This window comes from Salmo trutta, chromosome 13, assembly GCF_901001165.1.
Source record: "Salmo trutta chromosome 13, fSalTru1.1, whole genome shotgun sequence".
Lineage (NCBI taxonomy): Eukaryota > Metazoa > Chordata > Actinopteri > Salmoniformes > Salmonidae > Salmo > Salmo trutta.
Window position 1 is genome coordinate 70,923,263 of NC_042969.1, and position 25,416 is coordinate 70,948,678.

At 42.3% G+C, this 25,416-nt stretch overlaps 1 protein-coding gene across 1 annotated transcript; it reads left to right on the plus strand.

Annotated features, from left to right (window-relative positions):
* Positions 1–1,520: 1,520 nt before the first annotated feature.
* Positions 1,521–24,712, plus strand: LOC115206838 (patatin-like phospholipase domain-containing protein 2; the record flags this gene model as incomplete). Its single annotated transcript, XM_029774018.1, has 6 exons — positions 1,521–2,440; positions 10,634–10,854; positions 11,051–11,116; positions 11,393–11,605; positions 23,089–23,149; positions 24,552–24,712. Coding segments are annotated over exons 1-6 (1,158 nt in total), but the record flags the coding sequence as incomplete, so codon positions are not given.
* Positions 24,713–25,416: the final 704 nt, after the last annotated feature.

A 25,416-nucleotide genomic window follows, 5' to 3' on the forward strand; every position in this document is an offset into this window, starting at 1 on the left:
GATTTCAGTCCTTCACGGCGTAGTGTGTTACCAATTGTTTTCTTGGTGCCTTGAGATCATTGACAAGATCCTCCCGTGTAGTTCTGGGCTGATTCCTCACCGTTCTCATGATCATTGCAACTCCACGAGGTGAAATCTTGCATGGAGCCCCAGGCCGAGGGATATTGACAGTTCTTTTGTGTTTCTTCCATTTGCGAATAATCGCAACAAATGTTGTCACCTTCTCACCAAGCTGCTTGGCGATGGTCTTGTAGCCCATTCCAGCCTTGTGTAGGTCTACAATCTTGTCCTTGACATCCTTGGAGAGCTCTTTGGTCTTGGCCATGGTGGAGAGTTTGGAATCTGATTGGTTGATTGTTTCTGTGGACAGGTGTCTTTTTTACAGGTAACAAACTGTGGTTAGGAGCACTCCCTTTAGAGTGTGCTCCTTATCTCAGCTCGTTACCTGTATAAAAGACACCTGGGAGCCAGAAATCTTTCTGATTGAGAGGGGGTCAAATACTTATTTCCCTCATTAAAATGCAAATCAATTTATAACATTTCTGACATGCATTTTTCAGGATATTTTTGTTGTTATTCTGTCTCTCACTGTTCAAATAAACATACCATTAAAATTATAGACTGATCCTTTCTTTGTCAGTGGGCAAACGTACAAATCAGCAGGGGATCAAATACTTTTTTTCCCCACTGTACATCCACATTTCTCCAGCCCCGTCCCTCAGCTTTTTACCAAAAAAAGTGGCAGGGTATCCAGTTTGTTGTTTTTGAATCCCAGATTATCCTTTAATGCTTAAATTCAAATATTTTGTTCTCAAAATATTTCATCTGTGATGTTCCTGAACCGGTGGTTGTGTATGACTGTAGTATGTGTATGACTGTAGTTCATGACACTCTGTTATATCACTGAACTGAACAAGCAACACATGCAGAGTTGATGCAGAGTTGATCCTTAAACCACACAATACACAGACTCCAGTCTTTGAGACCCTATGGGGGTGGGCACCCTTATCAGTGGTGCCCACTGATAAGGGACACCGTAGCAAAACATTTAGAAATGGATACGGTTTGTTTACTCCTAACAAAAGAAAAATTGCAATGAAATGTTTATGTTGGACAAATGGAGGTAGATCCCGCCCAGTTTCGTTCTGATTGCTTCTGTTTGGTTTCTAGTGAATACACCCTTCTTATGTATGTGTAGACGGTAGGGCACCCTGGTTCAAGTTGTCAGTGGGTGAGGAAATCAGATCAGTCTCAGTTGGGAGCTGAAACAACATCAGATTGATGCTTTAGAACATCACATGGAGCCGTATTCACAAAGCGTCTCAGAGTAGGGGTGCTGATGTAGGATCACTTTTGCCTTTTAGATTATAATGAATAAAAGAGGGGAAGTGATCCTAGATCAGCAGTAACTATAAGAGACGCTTTGTGAATAGGGCCCTGGGCTCTGATTACCATGGCTACGTAGATCAGCTTCCTGTTTGTACAGTACAAAGAGACAGCAGAGCAGACTATTCATTCACAACACAGCAAGAGACATATGCTCTCCCGCACAGAAGAGGTCTGGGGGAGAAGAGACCTCCAACTGACTGTGTTTAATCTAATTTAATTGATAGTCCATGATGTGTAAAATTGAGGACGGCACACCTTTCACCTCGAGAGCCAGGGGCTGCTACTCACTGTCATCAGACTGAACTAGTGTGGACTGATACACTTACTATCTATTGGACTACTTAAAGAGCAACTCGACTGGAGTGTTTCGGTTCTACTCACTCTGTTCCACCTCCTTGTTTGGATTTACAGAACCTTAAACAAGTCTAGATAGACATTGATGTGAAGTTTGGAAAAGAACCACGCTACCGCTCTGCCTGCTAAAAGCTCAGATATTCTCCTGGTGAGAAGAAGACTGATACCCATAGAGGTTGAGAAGAAGACTAGCCAGACATCCTCTCCTCTCCTCTCCTTGGACACCAAAGACAGTCCGGTTGTTATTCCCGCAGCCTAAACATGTCTCCAGCAAAGTCCAGCGGTCAGTCTGATGCTGTTCAGTCTTTATCCAATGGGAAGTCTGTTGCTAGTCAGTTCATTGCTAGTCAGTCTATGGAACCGCTTCCCAGGGGGCAATCTGTGTCTGGTCATTTTGTGGATGTTCAGTCTGTGGATGGTCTGTCTCTCTCCACTAGGCAGTCTATGGAATCTCTCTCTACTGGTCAACAGTATACGTCTGTTCCTTCTCTGTCCAGTCCGCTTATGGCTGGTCAGTCTGAGCCTGCTCCGCTGTCCATCTCCTTCGCTGCGTCAGGGTTCCAAGCCACTTACCAGTTGGGTGTGGCCCAGAGCATGTTGGACCTGGCCCCGTTGGTGCTACAAGCAGCCCCTAAGGTAATGGGGGCCTCGGCCGGGTCCCTGGTAGCTGCTGCTTTGGTCTGTGGAACCAGCCTAGGTGAGAAGGTTTATTTGGTACATTACATTGTTCATGTTTTATTGTTGGTTGAAGATACATGTAATAATACATTGGACTAATAGAGTGATTTTTCAAGGACCCAAATTCGCTTTACAATAAAAATATATTTTGTAAAGTATACAAAAATAACAGGAGTCAAAACAAAACATCAGACTAAACAAAACATAAATAAAGAGAGGGGTGGGCTCCAAGAAGGGAAAGATTGTGATGTATGGGAAGGGTAGTGTTGGGATTTGGATACAAACACAGTTTAGGGTAAGGCACGGGATTGGGGTTAGGATACGAATCCGGTTTAGGTGAGGGGTATGGTAAGGGTTTAGGTTTAGGTGCTGCTCAGTATGGTGAAAAGAGGAATGTCTTTGTAGTGTATTTATTTGTGTGTGCTTGGGTTATTTGTGTGTGCATGGGGGGGCTTTAGGTGGGGCTTTAGGATGGACTGAAAGATAGTGATGGCTGCAGGGAGGGAGTTTCAGGGAGCCAGCAGAGTTCACGGAGGCAAGGGGTGATGAGCTGCCAGGATTTAGTGTGGGTGAGGAGTCGGGCTGTAGAGTTTTGAACCATTTCAAATTAAATGAAATGTATCAATAAAGCCCTTTTACATCACCTGATGTCACAAAGTGCTAAACAGATACCCGGCCTAAAACCCCAAACAGCAAGCAATGCAGATGTAGAAGGACGGTGGCTAGGAAAAGGCAGGAACCTAGGAAGAAACCTAGAGAGGAACCAAGGCAGTACATGGCCAAGATGTTCAAAAGTTCATAGATGACCAGCAGGGTCAAATAATAATCACAGTGGTTGTAGAGGGTGCAACAGGTCAGCACCTCAGGAGTAAATGTCAGTTGGCTTTTCATAGCCGATCATTCAGAGTTAGAGACAGCAGGTGCAGTAGAGAGAGAGTCAAAAACAGCAGGTCCGGGACAAGGTAGCACTTCCAGTGAACAGGTCAGGGTTCCATAGCCGCAGGAAGAACAGTTGAAACTGGAGCAGCAGCACAACCAGGTGGACTGGGGACAGCAAGGAGCTTATAGAGAGATTTAGTTTGCCGGAGAGTATTGAGTTACAGTAGTCAAGATGGAGGAGATGAATGCATGTATGAGGGTTTCATTGGCAAGACGGGAGAGGGAGGACCTGACTTTGGCATTGTTGCGGAGGTCGAAGAATGAGGGTGGAGTCCAGGATTTGATTTGATTAATTAGGAACCCCATTAGCCAACGCCAATGTCAACAGCTAGTCTTACAGCTGGTCCGACACATAACGAAGAATACATTACATACAAAAGACTCAACAATTGACATTACATTTAAAAACATTAACACATAGTGTGTGTGTGTGTGTTTGTGTGTGTGTGTGTGTGTGTGTGTTTGTGTGTGTGCATCTATTATTTACACATACATTTCAGTACATTCACACAACAAGTAGGTCACATGGGGCAGAGGCATTGTGCTGTGAGGTATTACTTTATTATTATTTTTTTTAAACAGGTTTGCTATTCACTTGCACTATATAAGATGGAAGGGAGTTCCGTGCACTCATGGCTGTATAATATTGTACGTTTCCTTGAATTTGTCCTGGACATATGGACTGTGAAAATACCCTAGTGGCATGTCTGATGGGGTGTGTGTGTCAGTGCTGTGTGTAACTTGACTTTGCAAATAATTTGGAATCTCCAACACATTGTTTCTTGTAAAAATAAGAAGTTATGCTTTCAGTCTTCCTAAACTCTTAGCCAAGAGAGACTGGCATGCTTAGTATTAATATTAGCCATCTGATTACAATGAAGCGCAAGACCTGACGCTCTGTTCTGGGCCAGCTGCAGCTTAACTTGGTCATTCTTTGTGGAGAGTGGTGTCAAAAAAGCAGAGCATCTCTTTATTACACACAAACCTCTCACCGTGTTGTCGGTGATCAGCCCCACCACCATAATCGTCTGCAAACTTAATGATGGTGTTGAAGTTGTGCTTGGCCATGTAGTCGTGGGTGAACAGGGAGTATAGGAGGGGAATAAGCACGCATCCCTGAGTGGATAAGTGTGGCAGATGTGTTGTTGCCTAACCTTACCACCTGGGGTGGCCCGTCAGGAAGTCCAGGATCCAGTTGTAGAGGGAGGTGTTAGTCCCAGGGTCCTTAGTTTAGTGGGCACTATGGTCTTGAAAGCTGAGCTGTATTCAAGGAACCGCATTCTCACGTAGGTGTTCCTTTTGTCCAGGTGGGAAAGGGCAGTGTGGAGTGGAATAGAGATTGCGTCATCTGTGGATCTGTTGGGGCAGTATGCGAATTGGAGTGGGACTAGGGTTTCTGGCATGATGGTGTTGATGAGAGCCATAACCAGCCTTCCAAGGCACTTCATGGCTACAGACGTGAGTGCTGTCATTTCGGAAGGTTTCCTTGGCGTTCTTGGGCACAGGGACAATGGTGGTCTGCTTGAAACATGTTGATATTACAGACTCAGTTAGGGAGAGGTTGATAATGTCAGTGAAGACACTTGCCAGTTGGTCAGCGCATCCTCTGAGTACACATCCTGGTAATCCGTCTGACCCTGCGGCCTTGTAAATGTTGACCTGTTTAAAGGTCTTACTCACATCGGCAACAGAGAGCATGATCACACAGTCATTCGGAACAGCTGATGTTCTCATGCATGCTTCAGTGTTGCTTGCCTCGAAGCATGCATAGAAGTAATTTAGCTCATCTGGTAGGCTCATGTCACTAGGCAGCTCGCGGCTGGCCTTCCCTTTCTAATCCGTAATAGTTTGCAAAAATGGAATATTTAGAATTTTTTTGTCACGATACGCGCCGGCGCCTCACCCTTCGTTACCCTTCGGATAGTGTCTTGAACGCACGAACAAAACAGAGGATATTTGAACATAACTTTGGATTATTTTGAACCAAACCAACATTTGTTATTGAAGTAGAGTGCATTCTGACGAAGAACAGCAAAGGTAATCTAATTTTTCTTATAGTAAATCTGAGTTTGGTGAGTGCCAAACTTGGTGGGTGTCAAAATAGCTAGCCCGTGATGGCGAGCTATCTACTCAGAATATTGCAAAATGTGCTTTTGCCGAAAAGCTATTTTAAAATCGGACATAGCGATTGAATAAAGAAGTTCTGTATCTATAATTCTTAAAATAATTGTTATGTTTTTTGTGAACGTTTATCGTGAGTAATTTAGTAAATTCACCGGAAGTTTGTGGGAGGTATGCTAGTTCACATGCTAATGTAAAAAGCTGGGTTTTGATATAAATATGAACTTGATTGAACAAAACATGCATGTATTGTATAACATAATGTCCTAGGAGTGTCATCTGGTGAAGATCATCAAAGGTTAGTGCTGCATTTAGCTGTGGTTTGGGTTTATGTGACATTATTTGCTAGCTTGAAAAATGGGTGTCTGATTATTTCTGGCTGGGTAATCTGCTGACATAATCTAAGGTTTTGTTTTCGTTGTAAAGCCTTTTTGAAATCGGACAGTGTGGTTAGATTAACAAGAGTCTTGTCTTTAAAATGGTGTGAAATAGTCATATGTTTGAGAAATTGAAGTAATAGCATTTCTAAGGTTTTTGAATATCGCGCCACGGGATTCCACTGGCTGTTGAGTAGGTGGGACGATTTCGTCCCACATACCCTAGAGAGGTTATGGCAAATGTTAGCTAGTTTGATAACATTAGCTAGGTTAAGGGCTTAGGATTAAGGTTAAGTTTAGGAGTTAGGGTTAGCTAAAAGGGTTACGGTATGTTTAGTGGAAGGCTTAGCTAACAAGGAGTTTCAAAGTAGTTGAAAAATTGCTAAAATGCTAAAGTTACCCTTGATGAAATTCAAACTGCCAATTTTGAAGTTGGTGGACTTCTGCATTCATTTTTTCCTTAAACTTATGGATCAAATCCCGTTAACGGGATCAATTTGAGAACATCCGGAGAAAATGCAGAGCGTGAAATTCAAAAAAATGTATTTGAAATATTTTACTTTCATACATTCACAAGTGCAATACACCAAATTAAAGCTTAACTTCTTGTTAATCTAGCCTCCGTGTCAGATTTCAAAAAGGCTTTACGGCGAAAGCAAACCATGCGATTATCTGAGGACAGCGCCCAGCATACCAACACATCAGATTTCAACCCGCCAGGTGCGACACAAAACTCAGAAATAACGCTATAATTCATGCCTTACCTTTGAAGAACTTCTTCTGTTGGCACTCCAATATGACCAATTGGTACACTCTGATTTACCACCCCAAGATATTCCTGAACAACGTCTATTTGCGCCCATACTGGATGGAAATTACAAGTGTAATGGCTGTGCTCAATGCAATGGCACTTATAAATGTAGATCCTTCAAACACCCCCAAACAGGGAAATCTATCCCAATTAAAGGTGTTATTACGTGTTCCACTAAGGCAGTTATTTATCTTATAACTTGTCATTGTGGTAAAAATTATGTTGGTAAAACAAAGCGTGAATTAAAAATACGTATCTCATAGCATCGTAGCACCATTAGGTGCAAAAACTTGACATACCCAGTTGCGGCCCACTTTTTGGAAGCAAGCCATTCGATTTCGTCTCTGCGTTATATTGGCATCGAACATGTCACCCTCCCGAGGAGAGGGGGTGACCTTGATAATTTATTGTTAAAACGAGAGGCTGCCTGGATCTTTAATTTAAAGACACTTGCTCCCTTCGGTCTCAACATAGACTTTGATCTGAAGCCATTCTTGTGATTATTGTGATTTTGCCATTGTAGTTGTTTGTTAGATACATTTTAGACTTCAAATGTTATGATCCTATGCTATCCATTTGTTTGTCTTTTTGTATGTTCTTTGTATACCATTTTTTTTAATATTTGAGTTAACCAATGATATTAGGCCACTCTTGGCCATGATTACAAGCACCTGTGTGTCTCTTGACACTATATAAATGACTCATCTCGCAGTGTTTGTGATGATACCCTGATGAAGACAGCTTTGCTGTCGAAACGTTGGTTATTACATTTTTGCATCTGAGCTCTTAGAGTGTGCGGCTTTCCCTTATTTTCTGGCACTCCAATATGTCCCATAATCATCACAAATGGTCCTTTTGTTCGATTAATTCCATCGTTATATCTCCAAAATATCAATTTATTTGGCGCGTTCCAACACTACTAAAACCCCGGTTCCGGCTCGCCCAGCATGACTACAAAATATCTAATAAATCACCTGTAAACGCTGTACAAACATTTCAAAAACTTTCCTAATCCAACTTTAGGTATTTTAAAATGTAAATAATCGATAAAATGTAAGACGGGATAAACTGTGTTCAATTCCGAATAAAAACAACGTGAAGCGCGTGACCTGGATCGCGCATCAAAACATTAGAGAGCACTTGGCTGGACCCTCGTTCTGAAAAGCCGTACTTCTTAATTTCTCTAAAGAAAAACATCAACCAATTTGTAAAGACTCTTGACATCTAGGGAAGCTATAGGAACTGCAAGCATATTTCTATTAAAACAGGCTTTCCATAGAAAACCAACGGAAAACAGATTGACCTAAAAAAATACAATTCCCTGGATGGATTGTGCTCGGGGTTTCGCCTGCCAAATCAGTATTGTTATACTCACAGACATTATTCAAACAGTTTTAGAAATTTTAGAGTGTTTTCTATCCAAGTCTACCAATTATATACATATCCTAGCTTCTGGGCCTGAGTATCAGGCAGTTTACTTTTGGCACACTTTTCATCCAGACGTGAAAATACCGCCCCCTATCCCAAAAAAAACATCTGTCTTATGTACCAAATCATATTAAGTGAAGTGTCTTGGATTTACATACAGAATAATATGAAATGCTCTGAGACCAGTCTGGTGAGGATTGTGAAGCTTTATACAATTGACAGTCACAAGATGGGACTTCAAATAGGCCTATGGCTTAGATGGGTTAAATGGAAAGTGAAATCTGGACACTGACTGTCAGTCTGTAAATGCTCACAGCCTTAATATTAACTCCAGCAGAATTAAGAATTTCTTGCAATGAAATTATACACCAAATGTAGGCAAAATTTGGGCTTGGGAACAGGGGTGGAGGAATATGACTTCTTTCAGCATCTTCAGAGAATATGAATTCTCAATTTGAAACCTGTAGAGGGGCTGTCTTTATCAGCACCATAAAATTTTGACTGGGGAAGAAACCAAAGGGAGTGACATATAAAGGGCAGGTAATCAAGGAGGTGATGGAGTCCAGGTGAGTGTCATTATGCACATAACGCTGGTGACAGATGTGCGCCCTAATGAGCAGCCTGGTGACCTAGAGGCCGGAAAGGGAGCACACTTGACAGTACCTCCTCCCCGACGTGCGGCTTCAGCCGCAGGACACCAACCAAGATTATGATCCCGGGGATCGGGAACGTACTGGTCACCTCTGCTAAGGCGCAGGAACCTGTCGATCCGGATGAGGTGCAGGAGCTTCACGACCTAGAGTGCCGGAGAGAAAGCGTACATGATAGTACCCCCTCCCAGGCGGGTTCGGCTCCAGCCGCAGAACGCCAACCACAGGGACGATTCCGGGGACCGGTCGCCTCCGCTGAGGCACAGAAACCTGACAAACCGGCTGAGGTGTGAGAGCCTGATGAAACCTGAGACCTCCTGGTTGCCTCGGTTGAGGCACGGGAACCTATCGAACCCGCTGAGGCATGGGAGCCTACAAACCGGCTGAGGCCTCCCAGGTAGCTCCGGCTCCAACACCCGGACTCAACTTCACCCCAACACAATTTTTTTTTTTTTTAACTCTGACGTTTCCCTTTGTTGAGTCATCATTCTGTAACGATGTACGCTGAGAGTCAGGAAGCGAGTTCAGGGAGTGATTACATTTAATGAATAAATTAACAAAACAAGAAACACGAACAGCATACCGACATGAAACAGCAACAATGAAGACTGGGGAAGAAACCAAAGGGAGTGAAATATCAAGGAGGTGATGGAGTCCAGGTGATTGTTATTATGCACGTAACGCTGGTGACAGGTGTGCGCCCTAACGGGCAGCCTGGTGACCTAAGGGCCGGAGAGGGAGAACACGTGACAACAGCTTTCTATTTCCTTACAACTGGTCAAACTGACGTTGGTCGTATATTTTGCACAGAAAATCTTTTTAGCGTTATTGGACTTTCTCCTGAGTCCCTAAATGTCTTTGCTCCGTGAAAGATGACAGAGATGACAGAGAACTACCGATATCAACTAAATTGAAGCATTCATTCTATCAATCAATTACATTATTCTGTTGAGCAAGGTTTCATTTATTCTTCTAGGGAAACATATAATGAATGACCAAAGAGAAGCTGCATGTATCTAATCCAGTGGCCATTCCAGAATGTAAAGTTTGGTGGGGCAAACCAAAAACTAAAGTTGGGATGCATGCCAGCAAAGCCACTACATAAAGCACTGAGCTAAGCTGAAACACCTGAATTTTGGAGCTGCCTTACGCAAGGAAGCAAAAAAGAGACCATGTTTGCATGCGGCTTTATTAACTCAATGATTTTTTTTTTTTTACATTGTTCGCAAACTATTATGTGACACGTATTAATGCCAAAATAACATGCAAAAACATTAGCTAAAAATGTGGGGCTCAAAACAGGTCGGTCCCACCTGCCCTGAATGACGGGTCGCCACTGATCTAATCATAGACAAGATGACTAACAAACAGCCTACCAAAATATCAGAAATTATAAGAAGAAACATATCTTAATTAAGTATAACAAATCCTGCACCAACTGTCAATACATTGTTCTGCCATCTGTGACTGGCCTTTAGCACATGTTCTATATTTGCGGGTTAGTGTCGGGTGCTGGCCTCAGATTTTCACTTTTTCACATATAATCCGGCGTTGTGGATGGGTTATTTGCAAGGTGAACAAACAGCTGAGCCATGCAGAACTACTTGGGGACAGACACCCTGTAAAAGTGCAGCTGAGTCTGAGGTGTGGCCATTGAGGGAGATGTAGTGGGTCCCAGCATGTGAGGTATGATTGTAGCCAGGAGAGTGCAGTGCCCTCAACACCCAGACCCTCATGTAATGTGAGATGCGTTGATTCATGGTTTAATCACACTGCAAGTGTAGCTTACATCTGTGCCATTCAGACTGTATGTCATGCTGACTGTCTATGCCTGTCTCTCTGTGCCTCTATCTGTGTGTGTGCCATGTTGACTGTGTGTCATGCAGACATGGTGCGTGATGAGATGCGGAGGTTTGCGCTGCAGAGGAGGGGGCCACTGCACCTGGCGAGGAACGTGTTTGTGTGGATAGAAGGTTTGTTGCGCCACTCGCTACCAGACGATGCCCACATCCGGGCCAGTGGACGCCTCGCCGTCGTCATGACGCGCATCCCAGATGGACAGAATACTGTGGTGTCAGAGTTCACATCCCGAGAGGAAGTTGTGCAGGTGTTTGGGCGGGGGTTAAGTGCATGTGCTTTGCTATAGACTATGACATTAAGAAAGCTAATATTTTGTGTAAATCAGTTGACCCTTGTTCACCCTAAACCATTAGATAGAAGAATCAACATGTGAAGAACTTGGTCATACTGTCTGTATATTAGGCAGTGATGTTTAACTGCATTCCTTTTTTCCCTACATGAAGGCACTGTTGTGCAGCTGCTTTATCCCTGGGTACCATGGTATACAGCCACCGTCTTACAAAGGAGTGGTGAGTGCTCACACTGCTCACTGTCTGTAGGCTAATAATAATCCTAATATACTTTCACTTAATGCACACCCTCAAACACTTTTACACCTGCATGCAAGACATACACACTCCAGTCAGGCTATCAGCAAAGATTTTACAATTTTGTTGTAGCCCTGAACTAGCACACCTGATTCAGGTAGTAAAGGGCTTGATGATTAGTTGAGAAGTTGAATCAGGTGTGCTATTTCTGGAATAGAAAAATAATGCTATAAAAGCTGTGTGTGTGTTGTCTCACAGCATTATGTGGACGGTGGTTTGTCCAGTAGCCAGCCAACCCACTCCTCTCCCTATGCGCACACCCTCACTGTGTCGCCATTCGCTGGAGAGGCGGACATCTGTCCACCAGACCCTCGCTCCATGTATGTCATCGTCATGAGCGGCATGCCCCTCAACTGCAGTGTGGCCAACGGTTACCGGATCCTTGAAGCCCTCTACCCCTACAACTGGGAGGTTGGACCCCAAAACAACCCTTACTCTCTCCACCCAGCCCTTAACCCCTCCACCCAGCCCTCTACCCATTCACCCAGCCCTCCACCGAGCCTTCTGCCCTCCACCCAGCCCTCTACCTCTTCAACCAACCCTCTACTCCTTCCCCTAGACCCCAAAACAACCTTGATACCGCTCCACCTAGCACTCTACCTTGCCACCTAGCCCTCTACCTCTCCAACCAGCCTTCTACCTCTCCAACCAGCCCTCTACTCCTTCCCCTAGAACCCAAAACAACCTTTATACCGCTCCACCTAGCCCTCTACCTCGCCACCTAGCCCTCTACCTCTCCAACCAGCCTACCTCTCCACCCAACCCTGTACTCCTTCCCCTAGACCCCAAAACGACCTTGATACCGCTTCACCTAGCCCTCTACCTTGCCACCTAGCCCTCTACCTCTCCAACCAGCCTTCTACCTCGCCACCCAGCCCTCTACTCCTTCCCCTAGACCCCAAAACAAGCCCTAACCTCCTTCCCCTAGACCCCAAAACAACCTCTATACCTCTAGACCCAGCCCTCTATTCCTACCCCCTTCCCCTAGACCTGAAAACAACCCCCTTCCCATAGACCTGAAAACAATCCCCAACCCCCTTCCCCCAGACCTGAAAACAAACATGCAAACAATATATATATGCGCTGTGTCTTAGCTAGCCAGACAGTTTTAGAGGAATGATTCCATACATTGTTCAAGTTAACTATCAATATGCCAATATTTCATTAAAACAATGTAGTCAATCCATAGCCATACACTGACTCAAATCAGTATATGATAGGACTTAGACAAGTTGTAAATTCAACAAGTATCATATAATAGTGCTCACAGCTTTCCAAGAAAAAAAGATCTGAGACATTTGTGGTCTGTTTACATATATTTTTGAGACTAAACTGGGTAAAAATGGGTCCATATCAGGGATAAACATTTTTTATATTCCAGAGCATACAGACCATTTCCAATGCATGTTTTGAGTTTTGTGGATATGATTCTGAATCCCGATGTGTCTTTTAAACATACTGTGTATGATATTGGGATTACGCCTAACATCACACATGGACATTTCCTGTGGCCACATATGTGTCATCCTATTTTCTCTCTTCATGTTGACAAATACTGACTCTATACATCAGATATCTGTGTTTTCTCTTCAAATTCAAGATATGAAGCTTCTCTTAGCTGAGGTCCATATCCTGATCTTGATATGTTTTTTGATATGTTGAAAATAAGCAGTGTTGTAGTGTTACTTTTTTTTAGGTGAGGGAGCGCAAATGTCTTTTAAATGATGTTATCATTTCCTCAATCAAAGTTTGTACCGACAAATGTAGCCTATTGAATAGCCTATCATTACAGGGCTCTCCAACCCTATTCCTGGAGAGCTACCATCCTGTAAGGTTTCACTCAAACCCCAGTTGTAACTAACCTGATTCATCTTATAAATCAGCTAATTATTAGAATCAGGTGAGCTATTAGGATTGGAATGAAAACTTACAGGATGATAGCTCTCCATGAACAAGGTTGTAGAGCCCTGTTAAAGACTACGCATAAAATGTGGTGCATGGGTAAAATTACTGGGGAAGCCAAGCCCCCCAAAAAGCCATGTTACAACCTATGTGTTGTGATAAATGAGTTGTTTGCTCTATAACCTGCTAGTTCATATGCCTTGCAACTGAGATTTCTAGGCCTAAAGGCTCAGACAACAAATTTCACAATTCCTGACATTTAATCCTAGCAAAAATTCCCTGTCTTAGGTCAGTTAGGATCACCAATTTATTTTAAGAATGTGAAATGTCAGAATAATAGTAGAGAGAATGATTTATTTCAGCTTTTATTTCTTTAATCACATTCCCAGTGGGTCAGAAGTTTACATACACTGAATTAGTATTTGGTAGCATTGCCTTTAAATTGTTTAACTTGGGTCAAACATTTCAGGTAGCCTTCCACAAGCTTCCCAAAATAAATTGGTTGGATTCTGGCCCATTCCTCCTGACAGAGCGGGTGTAACTGAGTCAGGTTTGTAGGCTTCCTTGCTCGCACACACTTTTTCAGTTCTGCCCACAAATCTTCTATAGGATTGAGGTCAGGGCTTTGTGATGGCCAATCCAATACCTTGACTTTGTTGTTCTTAAGCCATTTTGCCACAACTTTGGAAGTATGCTTGGGGTCATTGTCTATTTGGAAGACCCATTTGCAACCAAGCTTTCACTTCCTGACTGATGTCTTGAGATGTTGCTTCAATATATCCACATAATTTTCCAGCCTCATGATGCCATCTATTTTGTGAAGTGCACCAGTCCCTCTTGCAGCAAAGCACCCCTACAACATGATGCTGCCACCCCATGCTTCACGGTTGGGATGGTGTTCTTCGGCTTGCAAGCCTCCCCCTTTTTCCTCCAAACATAACGATGGTCATTATGGCCAAATAGTTATATTTTTGTTTCATCAGACCAGAGGAAATTTCTCCAAAAAGTACAATCGTTGTCCCCATGTGCAGTTGCAAACCGTAGTATGGCATTTTTATGGCGGTTTTGGAGCAGTGGCTTCTTCCTTGCTGAGCGGCCTTTCAGGTTATGACGATATAGGACTCGTTTTACTGTGGATATAGATACTTTGTACCTGTTTCCTCCAGCATCTTCACAAGGTCCTTTGCTGTTGTTCTGGGATTGATTTTCACTTTTTGCACCAAAGTATGTTCATCTCAAGTAGACAGAACCCGTCTCCTTCCTGAGCGGTATGACGGCTGCGTGGTCCCATGGTGTTTACACTTGCGTACTATTCTTTGTACAGATGAACGTGGTACCGTCAAACATTTGGAAATTGCTCCCAAGGATGAACCAGACTTGTGGAGGTATACAATTTTTACAGCAGGTTTTCCTGATGTCTTGACTGATTTCTTTAGATTTTCCTATGATGTCAAGCAAAGAGGCACTGAGTTTGAAGGTAGGCCTTGAAATACATCCACAGGTACACCACCAATGGACTCCAATTATGTAAATTAGCCTATCAGAAGCTTCTAAAGCCATGACATAATTTTCTGGAATTTTCCAAGCTGTTTAAAGGCACAATCAATTTAGTGTATGTAAACTTCTGACCCACTGGAATTGTGATACAGTGAGTTATAAGTGAAATAATCTGTCTCTAAACAATTGTTGGAAAAATGACTTGTGTCATGCACAAAGTAGATGTCCTAACCGACTTGCCAATATTATTGTTTGTTAACAAGAAATTTGAGGAGTGGTAGAAAAACTATTTTTAATGACTCCAACCTCAGTGTATGTCAACTTCGGACTTCAACAGTATATATATATATATATATATATATATTCATATTTTATCTATTGTTTACCTTAAAGTGTGGGTCTCAAAACAGGCAACCTGCCCTGAATGACCGGTCGCCACTGAGTCTACTACAGTGACAACTATAACATAGCAAAAACTGTTTAGTCTAAACAACGTAAGCTTAATATAATGTGGCTGTCCATGGTTCTGATTTCTCTGTGTGTAAGTATGTGTTCGTGCATGTACAAAAAAATGTTGACTCACCCTAGTTGTAGGAAAACACCAATGTCATCCTCTCTTTCATGTTGACAAAATGGTGTATGACTTTGTCATACAGTACACACTTTTATTTGTTGTTGTCCTATGAAACCATGCTAAAATGCTTGCTTGCTTGCCTAACTTCCTTTCATGGGCAACGATGAGCCAGCTAGTTAACATTAACATATCTAGCTACATATGGAACTCCCATCCTCTCAGTCCAGGGGCACAATGTATGAATTTATGGTTGGATAAGAATCACTGTTATAATCATTGGCCAGTATGGAGAATTAAGTAAAACCACTAGTAATTTAGACCTTCTTAATTAAGGATCGGGGCAACTTCCGGTGAAACTGGAGGGAGCGCAATTCAAATAAATAATGATAAAAATTATGGATTTTAAACATTTAGGTACATATAAGTGTCTTATATCGGCTGAAAGCTTAAATTCTTGTTAATCTAGCTGCACTGTCCAATTTACAGTAGCTATTACAACGAAAACATGCCATGCGATTGTTTGAGGACGGCGCCCCACATCAAAATATTTTCCCACCAGCACAGGTTTCATACATATATACACTGCTCAAAAAAATAAAGGGAACACTAAAATAACAAATCCTAGATCTGAATGAATGAAATAATCTTATTAAATACTTTTTTCTTTACATAGTTGAATGTGCTGACAACAAAATCACACAAAAATAATCAATGGAAATCCAATTTATCAACCCATGGAGGTCTGGATTTGGAGTCACACTCAAAATGAAAGTGGAAAACCACACTACAGGCTGATCCAACTTTGATGTAATGTCCTTAAAACGAGTCAAAATGAGGCTCAGTAGTGTGTGTGGCCTCCATGTGCCTGTATGACCTCCCTACAACGCCTGGGCATGCTCCTGATGAGGTGGCGGATGGTGTCCTGAGGGATCTCCTCCCAGACCTGGACTAAAGCATCCGCCAACTCCTGGACAGTCTGTGGTGCAACGTGGCGTTGGTGGATGGAGCGAGACATGATGTCCCAGATGTGCTCAATTGGATTCAGGTCTGGGGAACGGGCGGGCCAGTCCATAGCATCAATGCCTTCCTCTTGCAGGAACTGCTGACACACTCCAGCCACATGAGGTCTAGCATTGTCTTGCATTAGGAGGAACCCAGGGCCAACCGCACCAGCATATGGTCTCACAAGGGGTCTGAGGATCTCATCTCGGTACCAAATGGCAGTCAGGCTACCTCTGGCGAGCACAAGGAGGGCTGTGCGGCCCCCCAAAGAAATGCCACCTCACACCATGACTGACCCACCGCCAAACCGGTCATGCTGGAGGATGTTGCAGGCAGCAGAACGTTCTCCAGACTCTGTCACGTCTGTCACATGTGCTCAGTGTGAACCTGCTTCATCTGTGAAGAGCAGAGGGCGCCAGTGGCGAATTTGCCAATCTTGGTGTTTTCTGGCAAATGCCAAACGTCCTGCACGGTGTTGGGCTGTAAGCACAACCCCCACCTGTGGACGTCGGGCCCTCATACCACCCTCATGGAGTCTGTTTCTGACTGTTTGAGCAGACACATGCACATTTGTGGCCTGCTGGAGGTCATTTTGCAGTACTCTGGCAGTGCTCCTCCTGCTCCTCCTTGCACAAAGGCGGAGGTAGCAGTCCTGCTGCTGGGTTGTTGCCCTCCTACGGCCTACTCCACGTCTCCTGATGTACTGGCCTGTCTCCTGGTAGCGCCTCCATGCTCTGGACACTATGCTGACAGACACAGCAAGCCTTCTTGCCACAGCTCGCATTGATGTGCCATCCTGGATGAGCTGCACTGCCTGAGCCACTTGTGTGGGTTGTAGACTCCGTCTCATGCTACCACTAGAGTGAAAGCACCGCCAGCATTCAAAAGTGACCAAAACATCAGCCAGGAAGCATAGGAACTGAGAAGTGGTATGTGGTTACCACCTGCAGAACCACTCCTTTATTGGGGGTGTCTTGCTAATTGCCCATAATTTCCACCTGTTGTCTATTCCATTTGCACTACAGCATGTGAAATTTATTGTCAATTAGTGTTGCTTCCTAAGTGGACAGTTTGATTTCACAGAAGTGTGATTGACTTGGAGTTATATTGTGGTGTTTAAGTGTTCCCTTTATTTTTTTGAGCAGTATATTTCATACATATATATACACATACATATAAAGATGAAATATTCACTTAATGGGTCCCAGCTATAACATGTAGTGTCATTGTGTTAGATAAAATCCTCCTTATATCCCAAAAAGTCTGTTTAGTTGGCGCCATCGATTTGAGTAATCCACTCGTTCAACTTGCAGAGAAAGGAATTGTTTCAACAAGGCAAAATACATTTCTATTTACTCCTCAGATATCCTAAAATGTAATCAAACTATAATATTTATTTTGGAAAGAAGTATGTTCAATAGGAAACCAATTTTAGCAGGTGCGTAATATTTTCATGGCGCACACAAACACGGATTTCTAAGACTGTGTCCTTCTACTAAAACTGTTATTTCTTATTTGTTTTTGAAGTTACAAGCCTGAAACCTTGAGCATAGACTGCTGACACCCTGTGGAAGCCATAGGAGTTGCATCCAGGGCGCTAATTTTCAATATGACCTTTCTCTTGCATTTCTAAGAGGATGGTCTCTCAAAAAAAAGCAATTCTGGTTGTTTTTTGGATTTTCTCCTACCATTTCTATTGTGTTATATTCTCCTACATTACTTTAACATTTCAACAAACAGCAAATTGTTTTCTTTCCAATGGTACCAATTATATACATATTCTGGCTTCAGGGCCTGAGCTACAGGCAGTTTACTTTGGGCACATCATTCAGGCAGGAAATTGAGAAAAAAAGGGGCCTAGCCCTATGAAGCTTTAGGAAAGGGAGACAATTTGAGCTAGTTAGCTAGCCACCAAAGGACAACAAGATGCAACAATACAAGTTGTTTCTGTCAATTATGTTTTGCTCTTGATTCGCGTCACTGATGCCCTGTAACAATCGTCAAAAGGAGTAGACCAAGGTGCAGCGTGGTACGTGTTCATCTTGAATTTATTTTAACTCAGAACACTTCAACAAAAGAATAAACAATGACAAATGACCGTCACGTCTTGCAGGCTACAACGAGCAGTACAAAAATAAGATCCCACAACTACAGGTGGGGAAAGGCTGCCTAAGTATGATTCCTAATCAGAGACAACGATAGACAGCTGCCTCTGATTAGGAACCATACTCGGCTCAACACAAAGAAATAGACACCATAGAATGCCCACCCCACACCCTGACCTAACCACATAGAGAAACCGTCTCTCTCAGGTCAGGGCGTGACATGCCCACAGATATTGTCTCAAGAAAAGGTTATACTTTTAGTACCCTCAAACACCAAGTTAGGCATACCTAATTTCAAAATAGGCCATCATCAATGTCAATTGAATTATCATAATTGTTAATGTTTTACAGGTGAAATTGCATCTGCAAGCCAATCATTTGATTGATCTCAATCAGTTTCATTTAAATAACCTATGCATTTCGATCTTCTTGAAATACTATTTTGTGAGTGAATACAATAAAACAGAGGTGAACTATCAATTCATAAAATGTATTTGCGTAGATTATATCTTCAAATCAATTGACCAAGTAGTGAACATGGATCATTGATTTGCAGGAAATTCATTTGAAAAAAGCCATAAAATCAAGCTTTTGGTGTGGTGTATTCATGCATCTCAATAAACTATAACCAAAATGCATTATTACCTCCAGCTTTGCCCAATTCACATTTGCAATTTCCCACCCGGACATACCTGACATTAATTTGTGTTACATATCAGTTTGCAAACAATGTAAAAAATTTAAAATAATAATTGAGTTAATAAAGCCACATACAAACTTGGTCTCTTGAGTAAGGCAGCTCCAAAATGCAGGTGTTTCAGCCTAGTTCAGTGCTTTCTGTGGTGGAGGGGCTGCCAGCAAAAATACAGAGAGTAGACTTTGGTCATTTTCTGTAGTAGCGCTGTGATTGGCTCAGTGTTCTGTCACTCATGGGCAGTGATGATTTTGGCATGTACATTTTGATGCATGCCAGCAAAGTCACAACACAACACTAAACAATATATTAATTGCACTATAACAGTGAGAAACAGTGCTTACAAACTGTGGGCCGACATAAAGCTGTCCCGACAGTGGAGCTTTCCATTCAGCACCATGGAGGGAATCTTACCACCAATACACCTGGCTATCAGTGGAGCCTCATCTGGCTGCAAAAAAAGTTAATTCAGCCTCATTTACTACCTTTTTAAAAAAACAATAGCTGATATGGCTGACTTGCTTAAATAAATATGGTTTCTACTAACTCCTTGTAGATTTCTGTAACTACATTCTCCTTCAATAACAATGAATGTCGACATGAGTTTTGACTTTTGAACCATACACAAACATTATTACATTTATGTTCAGTAAATTCATAATGTTTGTTCTTAAATCAGTAACACTCACTAAATATCATGATCCTGATGTGGACATCTTATTTTCTCAACATGTGCCTAATACTGATGGTAGGCCTTCATAATATATTTTCAGTTACAATGCATTATGTTCTTGAATGAGGTCTATATCAGGATCTTGATTTGCTAAATAAGGACCATTTCTAATGCTTATTTTACACACAAAAAAAAATATTGAGCTGAAATAAAATATCCCAGAAAATGTTCTATATGCACAAAACGCTTATTTCTCTCAGATTTTGTGCACAAATTTGTTTACATCCCTGTTAGTGAGCATTTCTCCTTTGCCAAGATAATCCATCCACCTGACAAGTGTGGCATATCAAGAAGCTGATTAAACAGCATGATCATTACACAGATGCACCTTGTGCTGGGGAAAATAAAGGCCACTCTAAAATGTGCAGTTTTGTCACACAACACAATGCCATAGATGTGTCAAGTTTTGAGGGAGAGTGGAATTGGCATGCTGACTGCAGGAACGTCCACCAGGGTTGTTCCTTTCATGTTAATTTCTCAACCTTAAGCCGCCTCCAGTGGTTTTTTAGAGAATTTGGTAGTACGTCCAACGTGCCTCACAACCTCAGACCACGTGTCTGGCGCATGTGGGTGAGCGGTTTGCTGATGTCAACGGTGTGAATAGAGTGCCCCATGGTGGCAGTGGGATTATGGTATAGGCAGGCATAAGCTACGAACAACGAACACAATTGCATTTTATCAATGTCAGTTTGAATGCACAGAGGTACTGTGACGAGATCCTTAGGTCCATCCGCTGCCATCAACTCATGTTTCAGCATGATAAGGCACAGACCAATGTCGCAAGGATCTGTACACAATTCCTGGAAGCTGAAAATGTCCCAGTTTTTCCATGGCCTGCATACTCACCAGACATATCATCCATGTTTTGGATGCTCTGGATCGACGTGTATGACAGCGTGTTCCAGTTCCCACCAATATCCAGCAACTTCGCACAGCCATTGAAGAGGAGTGGGACAACATTCCACAGGCCACAATCAACAGCCTGATCAACTCTATGTAAAGGAGATGTGTCAAGCTGCATGAGGCAATTGGTGGACTCACCAGATACTGACTGACTGGTTTTCTGATCCACATCCCTACCTTTTTTTGTGACCAACGGATGCATATCTATATTCAAAGTCATGTGTAATCCATAGATTAGGGCCTAATGAATTCATTTCAATTGACTGATATCCTTAAATGAACTGTAACTCAGTAAAATCTTTGAAATTGTTGTGTTTATATTTTTGTTCAGTATAATTTGGAGGACATGCTCAACAATTTGACAAATATTAAATCCATATCATTATTTTAGACACTAGCTATAATTTTGTATTACCTGTGCATAAAGGTGGGCGCAAACTGCAAGTTAAAAGTGCTAACTGGTAGCATAGCAACAAGAATCATATATTTTCTTCTGTGGAGTTACAACTGTCATTTTTCAATTTCTGATGCATCTCATGACTTTTATTTTCCTGCATAAGAAAAAGCAGGAAATGCATCACCTACATCTCTACTGCCATTAATTCCAATTAGAATAGTTTGGGATTAATCCCTGACCAAGATGGCTGCCATTTTCACCCCAAAATTGAACTTTGAGGGTTTATGACATGGCCCCTCTAGAAATGTAATGGGATCTCTATGGGTGGAAGCTCATAAGCCTATCAGAAGGATAGGAGGACTGTAGAGCCATCACCTGCAGTACAGTCGATGTCATAATGCTGTATTTTTATTAACTTTTATTACAGTTTTTCCCAAATGTTAACACACGTTTGCTGAAACTACATCTCAGGTACTCAACTCTAAGCATAAAACAGTTAGCCAATTTCCCCAAACCCCACAGACATCTTGCAAAATGAAACACAGCAATCAAAATGATGTACTCCCTGCTCAAGATGAAACTCTGCTTTCAAATGAGATGCACACACACATCAAATGAATCTAACTTAGTGACAACCCAGATCACACTAATGTGACATATTCAAAACACTACTATCAGAAACTATTTCAGTGTAAAGACTAAGATGTTTTGTGAAACTGTATATTGTTTACTCAAACAAGAAAGGACCACAAATGCAAAAAAAGTAGCCTACCTGCACAGTTTGATGCACCATAATAATTGACTTTGCGGATACTCTGCATTGGACGGTATAGCCTACTGGCTTGTGCTACATTCACCCCTAATTTAGATACGTTTCTGCTAATAATTTCCGACATTTGGTAGGCCAAATTATAATTTCCGACTTTTGGTAGGCAATTTGTCATCTATGGTTAGATACATGCAGCTTCTCTCCTGTCATAACTTGTTGCTCTAGAAGACTAAATAAAGTAGTGCTCACCAGAATAATGTCTTACTTCGATAAAATGAATGCATTATAATCTAGCTAACGCCGGTAAAGTTGCCTCGTTCGTTTAGGGACTGCGGAGAAAATGCAATAACTCAAACAGTGGAAAGATTGTTCCTGTGCAAGATGTCTAAATGTCATCAGTTTGACAGGTTTTAACTAAATAAAAAGCTGATAAAATGATAAAACGTTTCTGATAAGATTTCAGTTCTTCTTAGGTGCATATTTTATGTGGTTGAAATACTGTCTGCTCACATAAGTGTAAAAGCTAACACTTAAACACACATTCACATTTTATCAAGAGATGCTGAAAGAAAAAAATCATATTTCTCCACTCCTGTTCCAAAAAGATAAACTACAAGACAGCTATAAATGCATTACTTCAGGTTATTACAACAAGTTATAAACAATGTCACACTTCAGTGAACTCATTTAACAACAGTTTTAAACTGCCCTATCGGCAGCAGCGAATGCAGGTGTAATTTTTTTTGTAAGGTATTCCATATATGTGGTTCATATCTTGCCAGCAGCATGCCACCCTGCATCCCTCTGCTGGCTTGCTTCTGATGCTAAGCAGAGTTGGTCCTGGTCAGTCCCTGGATGGAAGACCAGATTCTGCTGTAAGTGGTGTTGCAGGGCCAGTAGGAGGCACTAATTGGCTTATGTAGGGGGATGTTAAACAGTTCTCCTGGCTCACTATAAGATCCCATGGCATGTATTGTAAGAGTAGGGGTGTTAACCCTGGTGTCCTGGCTAAATTCCCAATCTGGCTCTCATACCATTGTAGTCACCTAATCATCCCCAGCTTACAATTGGCTCATTCATCCCCTGTAACTGTTCCCTAGGTTGTTGCTGTAAATGAGAATGTGTTCTCAGTCAACTGACCTGGTAAAATAAGAGAGAAATAAACTTAAGGTGGATTTACCAATCATTGTGGAGATGAGTGGGACCTCAAGAGTTAACCAACCTTGTGAATGGGTTTGGTATTTCAACAGGGAAATGTTAGATGTGGAGCAATGATAGTCCAGAATGTTTGTTTCTATGACCTCTATACTCTCCTCAGGCTTTGGACAAGGCCTACCACAGTGGATACAGCGATGGCCTTCACTTTCTACAAACAAGTGGTGGGTCATGTCATGTTTTCTCTGTATAGATGAGTCTTTATGATGGTACAAGAAGATATTATATGACATATAGCTAGCGAGTCATAATCTAATTGTGACTATCTTTCTATCCTTCTCTTGCTCTTTCTCTCACTCTGTCTCTCTCTGTCTCTCTCTGTCTCTCTCCTCTTCACTGCTATTCTGCCTCTCTTTGTTCTCTCTGTCTTTCTTTCTCTTCACTTCTCCTGACTTATATCTCTGTTTCTCTTTCTCTTCAATTATCTTATCTTCTGCCTCTCTCTCTCTCTCTAAATTGTTGTTGTTGGGGGGATGGGGTTGTATTAGGAATGGATATCAGTAAGAACAATAATCAAGGGTGGGGGGATGGGGTTGTATTAGGAATGGATATCAGTAAGAAAATAATTAAATAACACAAAGAAATGTGCAGGTTGGTTGGTCTGTCAGACACTGTCCCTCATTTGATGGCAGGCAACAATGTAGCACAGTGACTGCATAGCCTTTATGCTACAGGGAGCCAGGTTGTCACGTCCTGACCAGTAAAGGGGTCTATTTGTTATTGTAGTTTGGTCAGGACATGGCAGAGGGTATTTGTTTTCATGGTTTTGTGTATGGGTTTAGATAGAGGGATATTTTGTGTAGAGTGTTTCTGGGGTTTATTGGTGTAAGTGTCGATGTAGAGGGTGTAGTTGATTTAGGTGGTCCGGGGTGTGTGTGTATTGTAGAGGGGTATTTGATTTATGTGTTCCGGGGTGTTGGGTATGTTCTTGTGTTTGTATTTCTAAGGGGCTGTTCTAGTTTTGTATTTCTGTGTTGGCCTGGTATGACTCTCAATCAGGAACAGCTGTACATCGTTGTTGCTGATTGAGAGTCATACTTAGGGAGCCTGTTTTCACCTGTCACTTTGTGGGAGGTTATTGCCGTGTTTAGCGTTATGCCTTACAGGACTGTCTATCGTCGTTGTGTTTTTGTATAAGTTTTTGGTTTCCCTTTGTCCAAATAAAAGAAGATGAGTGTACATATACCCGCTGCATTTTGGTCTCAATCCTACGACTACCGTGACACAGATTTTCCTGTGTCTACCCTTCTCAATGGCAAGGCTGTTCTCACTGTCTGTACTTTGTCAAGGTTTTGATCAGTTATCATGTTCAAATAGTTTGCCATGGTGTACTGTCAAATTTGGGCCAGTTAGCAATGCATTTTGCTTTGTTTCCCAATAGGTGATCTAGTTTTGTGTGTGTGTCTCTCTCTCTCTCAATTCAATTCAAAGGGCTTTGTTGGCATGGGAAACATATATGTACATTGCCAAAGCAAGTGAAAGATAATAATAATAATAATCTCTCCTCGATCTCTCTCTCTCTCTCCTCGATCTCTCTCCTCGCACTCTCTCTCCTGTTGCTACCAGACCTGGTCCCATGTCTGCCTCTTCTGAACACTCCATCAGAGCATCAGTCCTTTCCTCCTGACGGATGGACAGATCTGGAAACAGACTGGGAGGAGGAGAGAGAGGTGGAAGAAAGGGAGGAACAAATAGAGAGGAGGCTGGAAAAGATGAAGAGAGAGGAGCAAATGAAGGAGGAGGAGGAGGAGGAGGAGGAGGAAGAGGAAGAGGAAGATGAAGAGGAGGAGGAGGAAGAGGAGTGGTCCTCCCTGACAGAGACCAGAGGCGATCAGAGAAATTACTCTCTTGAAGGGGGAGATCTACCCTGGAATCTGGCAACCCCAGAGCTGGCCATGTATCTAGCCTTGCCCAGCTGGATACACACAGGTACGGTACACATACACACCAAGTGACATCATGCAAAATAAGTGATAATTCGATTTTATTTTCAGAATACTTGACAGACTGTGGCCTATTATTTTCATCTTAATAAAGAAGTGTCATGTTAGAAGGCTGTGATTGGTGTTTCAGCGTTGCTATGCAACATCATGGGGTTGCTGTGGACCCACACCCCAATGCGTGTGATGTCATACATGCTCCCCCCCTTCACCCTGCCACTCAGCTTCCTCCTTGGAAACGTGCATAGGTAACACGCACACAAAAACACAAAGATCGGAAGTTCCCATTGTCTGACCTGATTCCTCTCTCTCTCGCTCTCTGTCTCTCAAATCAAATCAAATCAAATGTATTTATATAGCCCTTCTTACATCAGCTGATATCTCAAAGTGCTGTACAGATACCCAGCCTAAAACCCCAAACAGCAAGCAATGCAGGTGTAGAAGCACGGTGGCTAGGAAAAACTCCCTAGAAAGGCCAAAACCTAGGAAGA